The sequence below is a fragment of the Pleurodeles waltl genome, chromosome 9, assembly GCF_031143425.1.
Source record: "Pleurodeles waltl isolate 20211129_DDA chromosome 9, aPleWal1.hap1.20221129, whole genome shotgun sequence".
Classification (NCBI taxonomy): domain Eukaryota; kingdom Metazoa; phylum Chordata; class Amphibia; order Caudata; family Salamandridae; genus Pleurodeles; species Pleurodeles waltl.
The window spans coordinates 982,129,194-982,143,211 of record NC_090448.1 but is presented as its reverse complement, the minus strand read 5'-3'; the positions used below and the strand labels follow the sequence as shown (position 1 = coordinate 982,143,211).

The 14,018-nt window shown below is 45.8% G+C and overlaps 1 protein-coding gene and 1 long non-coding RNA gene across 6 annotated transcripts in view; one reads left to right on the top strand and one right to left on the bottom strand.

Annotated features, from left to right (window-relative positions):
- TTLL5 (tubulin tyrosine ligase like 5) overlaps positions 1–14,018 on the top strand; it is an 899,574-nt gene that overhangs the window by 77,839 nt on the left and 807,717 nt on the right. For all 5 annotated transcript variants that reach the window (XM_069208446.1, XM_069208447.1, XM_069208448.1 and 2 more), the window contains exon 10: positions 7,396–7,480. In XM_069208446.1, the coding sequence (XP_069064547.1) occupies positions 7,396–7,480 (85 nt within the window). The remainder of the gene's footprint in view (positions 1–7,395; positions 7,481–14,018) is intronic.
- LOC138260193 (uncharacterized) overlaps positions 1–14,018 on the bottom strand; it is a 331,452-nt gene that overhangs the window by 26,603 nt on the left and 290,831 nt on the right. The window lies entirely within an intron of this gene.

Genomic DNA, 14,018 nt, shown 5'->3' with positions numbered 1-14,018 from the left:
GCTGTCACCAGCATGACAGCAGCCTCGTGATTGGTGTGAGTGGCCTGCTTCGGCACTCACACAGGGACTTGGACCCTGTGCACTTTCCCGTCCCGGCTGTGCCATACAGCTGGGAGGAGAAATTCAAAGTGCACGTGTCTGTGTGGCCGACCAAACAGACGTGCACTTATGGTGCGCTCGCCACCCCCTCCCACCCTAACCTGCCCCAGCTAAAAATAAAATAATAATAAAGCTCCGTTATTATCATTGTATTTTTCCTTCCGCTGCAAGGAGTGGGACGACACTTCTCCGCCTTAGCGGAGGAGTCACTGCTGATGGTGAAGAAGGCCTGCTTGGACTGCAGACAAGCTTCCAGTGGCACCACGGCCTAGGAATGCGCTGCCACAGTTAAAGTGTACTGCACAGGCGTGAGGTGGGCGGCATCATCGGCGAGTGTTGCCTGTGAAACTACAGTTGCAACACTGCAAACCTAGATACTCTCGCCCTTGCTAAGATCTGGAAAGCAATGCCCTAAAACATATTTCAACGCCTGTAAAGATGGTTCTGTGGAGTCCTACCATAGGTTGTTTTGTGATTCAGCAGGTCACAAGCTTGAAGCCTGGCAGGGTTAACTCGGCTCTCCTATCTTTTCAGAATAAATATTGCAGTCCTATTGTGTCGAGTATCATCTGTTGCTGTAGTTCAGAGTAGCTGAAGAGAATCTTGCATGAAGTGCTGCATTCGGGCAGATGCTTAAACCATTGATTGTACCCTCAGATGTCGTTGAGATTCCTACATGTTCCTCTGGAGCTTCCTCACTTTGGAGGTCCACTGATTGTCCTTTTTTGAGCAAGTCAGATACCCACCATAGAGAAGTATTATTACATGCCGATAATGTTCCCTTTCCAAGAGGCATCTATGAATTCTCTTCGGTCATAGGGTGTATAACGAGGATGAGGCAGAGAGCATGAAACTGCTCATTAAATCTACCCAGATATGATGCAAAAGGAAGGTCAGTGTTAGACTTACCAGGCTGGGTGGCAGTACACAAGGGATAAGAGGAGGTGAAAGCCGCGGTTCAAGTTCACTGCAGGGGTCTGGTCACAGAGACAGTCAGAATCACATCTGTAGGTGAATGGTCATAGACCAACCTTGGGAATCACAGTAGGTCTCCTGGCATGCTCAGGGTGAAAGGCACAGCTAAGACCTAATGCAGCAGAAATTGGTGAGTCAGATGATGAGGTAGAGGGATACAGCAGAATTCAGGGGGTCGCTTTAAGAGGTATTAGGGGACACTGCAGTGGATAGGGATACTCGGGTTAAGGCTACAGTTCACTGCAGGGGTCAGGACGGTCACAACAGAGGTGGGGTGTCCTGGCCATGTACTTATTTATTTCATTTGAAAGTTTCTTATAAGCACAAACAGAGCCTAAAAGGGCAACAGAGCACCTCCCATTTATACAGTTTTATCAACAATATAAATAAGCAATGCAGTATCTCATTTAGTTAAACCATAGTTTAGTACAGTGCATGCTTGCATTGTCAAAACATCAACCAACATAGTAAGCTAACTGACATAAAATGCAGGTAAAAAAATATTGACTCTTTATGAAAGGGAGTACCTTGATTTAGAGTGATTTGCTTCGATAATCACTAGTAAATCAAATTACAAATATTCAGTGTCATCTTTTTAAAAACATTGCTTTAGGACCAGATGTGTTTGCCTAGAAAAGGACATTAAGCAAGTTAGACCATGGGGTAGTAGCAAGTATTGGGGTATCTGTCAAGTAAGTAGCCTAGGGAACACCTAAAATTAATGGGCACTAGAAGGGAGTTCATATATTGGGTGGATGAGAAGAAACGGACTGTTGATGTGTTTTCTTAAAGCAGTGGTTCCCAACCTTTTGACTTCTGTGAACCCCCACTTTATCATTACTGGAGCCCGGGGACCCCCCCCCCCCCCCACACTGAGTCATTACTGAAACCTGGGTCCCTAATCTGTTAATATTATTTAATTTTCTAAGCAGTCGCTTACCCCCTGGGAAGGCTTCGCAGACCCCCCCCCCCCCCCCCCCCCCGGGATCCCCAGACCACAGGTTGGGAACCACTGTCTTAAAGCATTTGCTCTGAAGATGAAGGTCTGTTTAGTTTTTCACCATATGGGAACCCAAAGAGGTGGTCAGTTTCTGCGAGGTACTCGTGGGTATTCTGGGATACTGTCTTGTGGAATAAACAGGCACTTTAGAAAAAAATTGTTTCGTCAATTGGAGATAGGCCTGGCATGCAAGGTCAAGGCTTTTCATTGGTAGCCTAGTGAGGGGAGCATTTCCAAAATCAAGGCAGGAAATGGTGACATGTCTCAAAACAGTTTTTAAGTCATTTTATGGTATGAAAGGTTTGCAGCTTCCGACAAGTCTGACATGGACAAAAGCTACTTTGGCCAGATTTTCGACGCAGACGCCAAGGTTTAGTTTCTTTTTTAATTATAATACCTTTTTCAACAATTTGCTACTAAAGGCCCAAATTCTTTTCAAATGTATCTAAGTTTCATTCAGCTGGTGGTCGGGTATTAAAGAGAGTAACATGGATTGTGTTTTTAGTTTATTCAGGTTTAGGTGTCGATCCTTTAGCCATAGAGGAATGTTGGCTAGGCAGGAAAATAGCACTGTGTGATAAGAATCTGCTCGGAGTCTAAGGTTCTGTGGATCATCAGTGTGGAGATGATACCAAATCCTTATATAAGTGATTATTCATCCAAGGGCGTTCAACATAAATATTGAAAAGTAAGAGTGCTGGTAATGGACCCTGGGTTACACGAGGTCACATGCATTTTCAGAGGGAGACTCACCAGTTTTAACACATTGGGGGTTATTACAACTTTGGAGGAGGTGTTAATCCGTCCCAAAAGTGACGGTAAAGTGACGGATATTCCACCAGCCGTATTACGAGTCCATTATATCCTATGGAACTCGTAATACGGCTGGTGGTATATCCGTCACATTTGGGACAGATTAACACCTCCTCCAAAGTTGTAATAACCCCCATTGTCTGTAAAACAGGATTCAGACCATTTTAGAAGTGTGCCATCTAGTCATTTATTCTGAGCCTTTCTCTTATAGTGCAACAGTGGATCTGTTGTGGTTCACCACATAGAGGCCGAGGACCAGTCCAACACAATCAGTAGGCAGCTGTCTGTTGTCCAAAGTTTTTTCTAATAATACCAATCATTCCACTATTGATTTTTCGGTTATACGCGCCACATGGGAACCTGATTGACAACAGCTGCTGAATTTGTTTCCTTTCAGATAGTTATTGAGCTGGGATGCAGCCCAGTTCCCTGTGATGTTCACAGAAAGGTTAATCCTGTTGTAGGGTGAAAATTCTTAAGGCAGAGTGGGTCAGCAGAACTTTTTTTTCAGTACGTCTAGCACAAAGCTATCTTCTAATAATAAATTGAGAATGTCAAGGCTGTTTAGAAAATGATTTTGACTGATTGATGTATCTGGTCAGATTAGATGGTGTTCTGTCAGCCGCATAGTTTGGGGTATTAGTTTGCTTATAGTTGAGGAGGCTCCCCCATAAATAGGTTGAAATAAGACCATAATGTATTTATATTCTTGGTGACACGTATGTCATTGGTAAATAAGCTGTAACAAGAATCCAATTCTGCCCTGATACAGGTTAATTTTTTTATCGAAGAATTTGTGAAATTCATCAAATTGCACTACCTCGGGTTAAGCCTTGGTTGCTGTGGTGCAAAGTTCTTTTACCATATGAAATAGTTTTCTCAGTCTGTTTTTAGCCCCAGTTAGCTGGTTGCTGAAGTAGGTAGCACTTGTCAGGATGATAATTTGGATTTTAAGGTTTGTCTGTTGAAGGCCGCTGTGATTTTTATCCACTTTCTTTCAATACCTCACAAGTTCCTTCCTTCATTGGTAAGCTTAGCGGTGCACCAGGTTGCACATTTTTGTAATCCTCTTAACTTTTAGAGCTACAGGAGTTGGCTTCTCAAGAGAGGAAGCTGACAGATCATTATACTGAGAGAGGAGTAAAGTGCTGGGAGCAACTTAAGAAAAGTCCCCTTAGATGTAAAGGCAATGATTTCATGTTGTATTCTAATCGTCTCCTTCAGGTTGTCAACAGTTAGGTTTTGCAATTCTCTGATCCAGGTTTGTGCTCTTAAGGGTTGAGATGTAGACTCACATCTCTGGGTGTTAGACAATGTGAAGATGAAAGCCTTTTTGAGTTTGGACACCTATTTGTAGGCTCTGAAAAAGTGGAAACAAAGGGATATTTATTTTTCAGCATTTCATAGAAGACACAAATATTAAGACGGCGACTCTTCCAGCTTTTCCTACTCTGCTAAGCCTTATGATTTCATATCACGGAGAAGTGAGTATGTCCATATGTAGTTTTGAGCAGCCTGAGTACCTTGTCCCAGTAAGAACCATAAAGCCAAGTTTACTTTCCAAGATATAAGTCACTAAATTAGTGTTGTAGGCAATCGCTGATCTACAGTAGTGGAGATAAAAAAAATTCTTTTGGTACGCATACTCACATGACTCACTTGCTTGTTTTTTTATATGAATTAGATTAAATCTTTTAATTTGCATGTTTGCTCCCTACAGTGTCAGTCCACTTTCTAGTGCCCTGAGGCTCTTTAAATTGCCCTTTTCAGAAGCCTTGATTGGCCCTTTTGAAAGTCACAGGCACTCACCCCTGCTGGTGGCTTTCACGATGTTCTTGTTGCCTCCTCAGTGGTGGGCTTCTTGGTGCTCTTTAATCCTCTCTTGCTGTCTCGTCTTAGTCTCTCCCACTTTAGGTGTTGGAGAGGGGTGAGGCACAGACACCATATCATACACTCTTTTAAAAAAACTAAAAAAACTTTATTTAGTACATTTCAGCTTAACATCGTAACATCATTGACCTTCTGGAGAAAGAGAACAGAAAACAAGGTGCATCTATGAGCATCATAATGTTGGTGCGAGTAGGTACAGCGCTTCTTAGTAGAGACACAAACGGGGCATATCAGATTTAGAAATAGATCATAAATGAAGTAAACTGAAGTTACAATACTGTAAGCAGTGCAGATAGATTTTCAAGGGGAGGACGCACTGGGGAGAGAGGAATGGGGGAGTGTTGAGTTTGGGGATTGAGTAGGGCATCCCACCATTAATAGATACCTACAGAGGGGGCTGCCAAATGTTCTTAGGCCGTGAGGTAGGGGGTTGGCGCGTGGCATATAATTCACTAGTGGTATCACAAAAGACCAGGCCTTGGTGGTGGGGGACGTCTGGTGCCCCGGTGCAGAGCAGTTTCTCGTTTAACTAACAATAGCGCAATGCTGGTGGATTAGGGGTGAGAACAAAATCTATCATTTGGGGCAACAGGCCACAAACAGCCTGCCAATAGAGGGCAGTGTGGGTGCATGTCTATGAAAGATGAGGGACGTCCGCCTCTGGGCTGTGACATCTGGGACAGGCAGAAGATTCTGTAGGGTTAAGGCGTGCCAGAAAACTAGGGGTGACATATGCTATGTGCAAACATTTGTAGTGTACTAGTTTGTCAGTGATTGGTTGAGACAAGGCATTTGAGTGCAACAGGTCCACCATACTTTTTCAGCGATTGAGTGTCCCTTATCGGCCTGCCAGGAGCCACGGAGCCTCATCATTTGTGGGAAGTAGGATAGTGCAGGTATGATAGAGTTTCGAGACCAACCGTCACCCACCATCATCTGTATCAAAAAGTCAGTCGGGGTAGGTCGGTATAACGGCCCGAAGCGCACTCCGGATCTGCCGTATAAAAACGCCGTCCATTTGAATGGCCCGGGGATGTGAGCCTCATCAGTTACGTCAACCACGTGGGCTGTGGGAAAGAGATCGCCAAAGGTGTGACGCACATGTTGTGTGAGAGTGCGCTGTGGGAGCATTTCACCAGTAATGGCAGCCAGGGGTTGGACACTAAGTCTAACAATGGTGAATAAAGGAGAGTACCCCCGTAGAGTCGTAAGAGTTTCTTCCATGCCCAGCTGGTGGTGGACATTGGTCGAATCTTTGTGGGGTCCGAGGGGAGGAGGGAAGCAGGTGGGGGTTGGAGCGGCCAAATCAACTTCAGGCTTGGTGTATGAGAGATGGGCATCAGGATGAAACCAGTAGTGGGGGCAAATTGGCATTGTGCCACCAAATATTATAATTGCTTGTGGGGGACACCAAAACCACCCCACTAGCACTGCAATACCAGTGTGGCCCAGCTAATACGAAGACGCCTACCGGCCCAAATGAGTTTCAGGAGAAGGCTCTGCAGTGTGGCAAACAACGAGTTACTCAGCAGAATGAGTATGTTAAGAAATAAGTACAAAAAATGGGGTAGAGTGGCCCTTTTTCTTATAGCGATGTGGCCGGTCATTGAAAAGAGGGCCAAATCCAGGAGTCTGTTTGAGAGGTTATCTTGTCTGGGACTGGGCCATAGTTGAGTCGTGTTACCTGCCCTTTGTCCTGGTGGCGCCTGACGCCAGATATCTGACGGGTCCCGGGCACCAGGTAAAGGGGAGTTCACTGTGGAGTCAGGGAGAGGGAAACAGGGTCGATGTAGACCAATTAATATTGAGGCCGGAGAGCGACCCAAAGTGGGTTATTCGCGAAGAATGGGCAGGAGATTGGCAGAGGGGATGGCGCACAAATAGCAGAATGTCATTGGCATATAATGAGAGCAATAGCGGGCCAGATTTAAATAGCAGTCTGCTGTGCACGTGCTTCTCCTGAAGATGTCGGACCAGGGGGTCCATGATGATGATGGTGATGATGAAGAGAAGAGGGCGTCAGAGGGCAGCGCTGTCTAGTGCCTCTTATCACTGCAAAAGGAGCGTCAGGGCGCCATTGGCTCTAATCCGAGCCATGGGGTGGGAATTTAGCATCAATATTATACAGTCCTGTGCATCATTGGCCACCCTGTGACCTCAGTCAGGTAACCATTTCGGCCCATCATGTCCCCTGATTAGAGCAGGGCGTTGCCAGAATTGGAGGGGGTCACACACCAGATATAGGGGTCACACCAGGCTAAAAGGATTTTCAGCTGCAGGAATCGGGATGACCACAGAACAGAGACAGTGGGCCACAGCTGGGAGCCTGACGCCGAGATTAGGCGATCACTGTAGGAGGCCGGTGGTCACAGGACAGTGCTCAAGGCCGGAGTGCAGGAGGTTACAGCGAGAGGTAAGGGCGATCACAGCAGAAGGCTGGAGGTCAAAGGGGCAGGCAAATGGGTTTGGCAGGATTCGGGGAGGGGTGGCCTGGATTAAAGTGGTTCCAGCAGGATGTGGGCAGATGTTACAGTTTGGGGGTTGAAAAGCGAGGTGGAACTTAGAGAAGACCTCTTTATAGATGGTTCTTAATCATACTTGATGTTTTTCTCTTTCAGACTTCAAGTTTGATGTGCGCCTTTATGTGCTAGTGACCTCCTATGACCCCCTGGTTATCTACCTGTATGAAGAAGGCCTTGCAAGGTAGGAAACTGTCGTTCTGAGGGATCAGGGGGACCAGGGTGGGTCTTAGAAATGGAACAAACAGTCTGCCCTCATCTTGATGAAATGATTCTGACCCAGACTCTTCCCTTCACCATTGTTCTACTCCCGTCTACATCCCCCGCCCTCTCCTACGGGGACACGTGCATCCTCCTCATGCCTCCATCTGCAGTGAGTGCAGTGTCTGCTATGTCCTGCAACACTGTCTCTCTGTGAAGCGTTTAATCACCCCATGCCCGCTTGTGTGCTGGCGGAAAGAATACTGAACTGATGTTTTGTGCACTCTGCTGAACAGTGGCGGCCCGTCCTTTAGGGCGGAGGGGCCACGCCCCCCCCCCCACCCCATGAACAGTGTCTGTCAGGCTGAACAAAGGTCAGCCTGACAGACACTCTTCACGTTCAGGTCAGGCAGCCAGGAGTGAGCCATGCGCGATTTGCGCAGACTCCTGACTGCCTGAGCTGAACTTTGCTGGGCTGAGGAGATCACAGCTCCTATGGGCGTGACCTCCTTGGCCCAGCAAAGGTGCCTCGAGGCCCTCCCCTGGGTGACGAGGAATGCGTCACCCATTGACACTCTCCCGGGGCGCTTCAGGTTTAAGCCCTGAAGTGCCTAGGGCGAGTGTCAATCAGTGACACTTCGTCACAGAGTGGGGTGGGGTCAGCAGTCTCACTGACCCCATCCCACTCTGTGACGAGCCTGGGACTGCTGCCTGCCCTCATTGGCTGACCTAAGGTCAGCCATTGAGGGAAGGCAGCAGTCCCAACCCTCCTGGGACCTGGAGGCTAAAGGTATGTGTGTGTGTGTGTGGATGTATGTGTGTTATGTTTTACATTGAATGTTTGGTGCGCGCGTGCATGTTTGAGTGTTATGAGTGTTATTAATGGATGTGAGTGCGTGCGTGTGTGTGTGTGTGAAAGAATGTGTGTGATCTTGTAAAATGAATGTTTGGTGCGTGCGTGCATGTTTGAATGGAATGAGTGTTGTTAATGGATGAGCGTGCGTGCGTGTCTGTGTGTGAAAGAATGAGTGTGTGTGTGTGTGTGTGCCCCGCCCGCCCCCCTCCCTCCCTCCCAAAGCTGCCGGCCGCCACTGCTGCTGAATGCGCTCCTGAACACACTAAGAAAGGTTCAATGCTGATATGCCTCTTCGTGAATTGTTCATTTGTGTAGTTAAACACTGTTCCCATGTATTTGTAGAAGCCAGGAGCCCGTGGACATTTACCCCACCTGCGTGACGAGTAGAGAGGTGGATGACCTGCCTCCGGCTGCTTCTCAGAGCCAGGCACCTCTCACCCCGAATGCCTTGGGAGCATTGATGTCCTCTCTCCTGCGGGCAGAGGGATTGAAAGGCATTTTATCGGGGGGCCACTAGATGGCAGTATCGGAACAGAATAGTTACCTCTAACGCTTATTTCAGTTTCGAATTTCGAAGTCGTTTATTAGGTCGAAGCCGGTCAGACAGTTTGTTAAATACATCTTGGGACATTCTGAACGCTTCCCCGGGAGCTCTTATCTTGTCACATTTACTGTGCTTTAAAGACAGAGATCAAATGTCAGGCTCTATCTTCCAAGAGAGTTTAGTGTTTACTTTTTCTGACTTCAAAGAGAGAGTATTTATGTGACAGTCTTGCTGAATACTGGGGGGGCAGGAAGTAAGCATTTCAGAATATATTAGAATTACGAAAGCACAAATGAAGAACATTTTTAGTAAATCCTGAAGTGTGGTGGAAACAAATACTTTAACATGATCTAAACAAATCAGTTGCATTTCCCACACATGCATTCCACACATGCATTCTGCAATGCTGCTTTGCACGCACTGAATTCTATGCTGCTGCACTCTACACCGCAAATTCTGCAGCACTCTGTGCCAAAGCACTCTTCACCATTCCAATCTATGCCACTCCACTGTACAAAACTCCACTCTATGCCACTCCAGTACACAACACTCTACTACACTCTTCACCATTTCACTCTACAACACTCCACGCAACTCTCTACAATTCCCCTAACTTTTAGCCATGCTGAACAGCAGCTACTCTGGTGTTCACCATGGCTAAAACACATTGCCAGACCCAATAACTCTTACAGCTGCTAGACCTATTGACTTTGCCAATACTTGTAAAGTGTGGCACCCCTCCTTGGATCTTGATGCTCGATGTTTGACAACTTTGTGTTCCAAAAAAAAAAAAGAAGTATTTTTAAAAACGTGCCAATTTGCAAATACCGGCTTCTCGTTTTATTACATTGAGCTGGCTTTAACGTAACCTTGACATTACAGAAAATGACCTCACAGCACATGTGACCTAAATAAGATCAAAAATATTTGTGGTCCTTGATAGAGAGACATTGCCATAAGATGGAGAAAATGTACTAAACAGGCATAGTTATCTTACTGTGTCACATAGAAACAAGACAACAGATGAAGACTGCCTGCTTCACCCACTTGTGCCATTTATTAACAGTTCTTTATTCACTGTCATGTGCCCTCTAGGTTTAGCCTTGCCTTTTCCTCTCTGGTACCTCAGGGTCATCCAGTGTGTACATTTTTCGCTGACTGCTTGTTCTTTTAAGAGTACACAGGAGTGAGAGAATTTTATTTCGCCCTTCGCGATCTCTGAGCAAAGACCATGTACAGGTAACGTGGGAAGAAATTGAGGGAAGCGAGAGAAGTGGGTGGAAGGCCAGAGTCAGCACGAGGAAGCAGAAGGGTTCAGGGAGAGGATGGAGTAGAAGAAAGGAGGGCACAGAAGAGGAGTGGGAGATGATCAGGGAAGGGAAAGGAGGGGATGGCTCTGGAGAAAGGACGAGAATGCGAAACAAAGGAGGTGTGAGCTAGAAAGATGAAAAGGGGAAAGAAAGAAAGAAAGAAAGGAAGGAAGGCAGAGCGATGGGGGTTTTGAGAATTAACCAAAAAGGTGTAGGCAAGAGCATGTAGCGAAAGGACAAGTAAGGGACAGAAGAGTGATGGGGACTTTGGAAAAACAAAGGCGAAAAGGGTGTGGAGAGAAATGGGTGGGGAGCGAAGGGAGATGGAGATGGAACTAGACGCAACATAAATTGGACGCTCTATATGAGAGTGAATAAGAGGTGGTGGATCGGCGTCAGAAAACAAGGGTGTCAGAGTGAGAGAGATAGGGGCCCGATTCACAAAGGTAAACTTAGACCAAAAGTCCAAGTTTAGACCAGAAGTCCAAACTTGAACCTAAAGTCTAACTTTACTACGAGTAAATTTACACTTTATGGTTTAAGTTTAGGCTTTTGGTCTAAATTTAGACAAAGTCTAACTTTACTACGAGTAAACTTAGACTTTAGGCCTAAACTTAGACTTTTTGTCTAAATTTACCTTTGTGAATCAGGCCCAGGAAGATTAAGGCAGAGGATTAAAAAAGTGAGAAAGGACGAAAGGAAAGATGGACGATCAAAAGGAGTCAACAAACGAGGGCAGTAAATAAGAAATGTATGATCAGATAAAGAAAGAAGTGGTAAAGCGACACAGGAAATGCAGGTGACGTTCACCAGGTCAGCAGGAGATTCTCCTTATGTGTCCTCTGCAATCTGTGCTATTACAGCACCCACTGAGCTGCAATCTCTCCAGCAAGTGGTGTCCGGCCTGTCAGGAGAGGGTTAGTACTGAAATGTTGAATGGAGAGTAAGTTTAAACAGTGGTAACCTCCATGCCACCTCTGCACAGGAGTGGACCACTCTCAGCCTCCACAATGCACCCCCCCCCCCCCCCCCAACACACTTTTTGGCTCCTATGTGTCCAACAGCACTTTTATAGATGTTACACTTTACTTTCCATTATGCTTGTATTTCGGATTGGCTTATAAAGAATGATTCTTTCACTGTAAACTGCTGCAGGGGAGACTGCTGTGGCCCAGAACTGAGAAAAACGTTCACCAGCCAAAAGCGCTAGAACCCTCCCTGGTACTGCAAAATTTGAGCTCAGAACAAATAGCACACAGCCCCACAAACAATACACACGGGGGCCTCAGAAACCGAAGAAACAATCATTTAAAATAAACAGCCTCCTTATTTTATGACAGTATCTGAGACATGCTTGAGGAGGCAGTGTTACATGTGCTCCTTAAAAAACTCTTTCCCCAAAATTTAAAATGATAATTCTAGCCTTGTTTTTTTAATTGCATTTCTTTCTTGATTTTCCGATAACAATGTATTTCCAAAAATATGCAGGCTGTGCAGTGCAGATGCAGGAATCTGATACTCCTAACAAAGAGTGCCCCTGAGGAGCAGAAGATGCATTCAAGAGAGAGAACCCTATCTAAAATAAGAATGATTTAACATGAACATTTGTAGTCACAGTGATTCCATCTAGTTTCTTCCTTAGCCCCAGTTAACAGAGAGTACCACTTCCATTGGAATTGACAATTACAGTAGATTAACCCATCATGGTGTGGACGTTCAAGGATAATGAAGATGTCCTTGCAGTTCCCACTACAACGATCACTGTTATACCAAGCATCTCCGCCCATATGTTAATATTCATCTCTACACTGCAGTTACTTCACTATAAAAATGAAACGGACAATTGGCCACTAACCACTTCCAAACGTCAGTGTGCTGTCGCACCTGTGGTTGCATGGAAGTTCTTTTTTTTTGGGGGGGTCGAGTAGAGAATGTTTACCGGATCGTGCGCCCCTCTGCCTTCCACATTTAGTTGGGAATCTGAAAAGAATGACTTGTTAAGCGAGTTCCAACATTTTGCTGCGGCTGCCGCAAAGGCTTTATCTCCCCATTTTACTTTGTTAGTACAGGGGCCTGAATTCTACAGGCTCCTGATGAACGAAGAGACCGTTTGGGAGTATACCAGCAAAGTTTAGAAACCAGATAATTGGAATTGATTCAGTGAACTAATTTGAGTCAGGCAAAGAGTTTTGAAAATAATACGCTGGGCCACTGGAAGCCAGTGTAGTTGTTTTAAACTGTCACTGGCCGAAGCTGAGCGAGGGAGGTTTAGGATAGCTCTAGCCGCCGTATTCTTGATCAGCTGTATACTAATTCTGACCAGGCAATGGCCTTCATTGAGAGTGATTATGTGTGTTGCACTGTTACTTAGTACCAACATTCACACCTCCTTTCTTGAGTTTGACCTTGATTGTTCACCCACTGCCACCACTTGAGAGTCGCAGGAACTAGAGTTGTGTGTAGCTATTCCAGACGTACTGTTTAGAGTCCTGGGCCTTAAGAAAGAGCGTGCAGTATCACCTTTGGAACAGCTAGGTGCTCCCTACACTAGCTTGTAGCCTCACAAACATTCTCTGCCTTCCCCTCACTCCCCTGCTGTTCTTTACTTGCGCCTTACTTGTAGCTCTGGTTCCGGTGCAGCTGTACTTACACGTGTATTACCGGATGCATATACAAGGGCGTCAGATATGTTCTGTCACCTCTGACTGTCCCATCAAGGAGAGAATCCTGTCCCCTGTTTTATTATGGTTAACAGTGCGTAAGAGGTGTACATACCACACTCTGCCCACACCCCACTCCCCTCTTTAGTATGGACACAGGGGTGTTTTTGTCATTTTAAACATAATTTCCCAAATGATAGATGCACAACAAATATATTGAAGTGTTTATGTTCACACATTGGGCTCTTGTGGGCTGAAATTGAGCACGTGTGATGATGCTTTTAACCTTGATTTTTAATAACATAACCTCTGTCTTCCTAAAAAAAAAAAAAAAAAACACTGAAGAGTGCCAAGGAATCCTAACGAGCACCATGCACATATTAATGGAAAGAGAGGAACCCTGCAGCTTCCTCGGATATGTAACCAGCCCTTATCTCTTGCCAGAGGAGAAGCAGTTTTTGTGCCCCTGGGGCCATGCCCTTACACATGACGTGACACATCACACAAATAGCCATTGATCTCTGAGGAACTGCAGCATGCACTTTTCCTTCCGGTCCCCATGATCCAAGAGTCTGTCTCCAAGGAAAAATTCTCCATCTCCTACTGGTCACAGAGAACGTGGCACAGGAAAAAATCCATGTACCCCAATTATCACAGAGAACCTGGCACAGGAAGAATTCCCCATATTTCAGTGATCACTGCAATCCTGTCACAGGAAGATGTCCCCATCTTCGAGTGATCCCAAAGATTCTGCCACATGCATTGGGGAAATATCAACTAGGGTTATCCCAGGTACTACGCTCGAGGGTTTTCCCACCCCCAGTGATTGTAGCGACTCCCCCCACTTACTGATCCCATATGCACTGGCTGAGGAAATCTTTTGAGTAACCGCTCTGTGACTTCTTTGGGTGGAGACCAGCAGTCAGGTTGCGGATGAATTCCTTGCCGTGTTTTATGATCCAGTAGTAGTTCTCACTGCTGGCTTCCTTGCTGTAGTTATGCTCTGTTTGACAGATTCCTGTGGTTTTAAATAAAATTCTGGTGCTCTTGTGGTGCCAAGGAATGTGGGTTACCTCACTGACTGTATGTCAGCCAGCATCAAACAGGCTGTATGAAAATGCAGACAGAAAACATTAAAATACAAGGCTGTT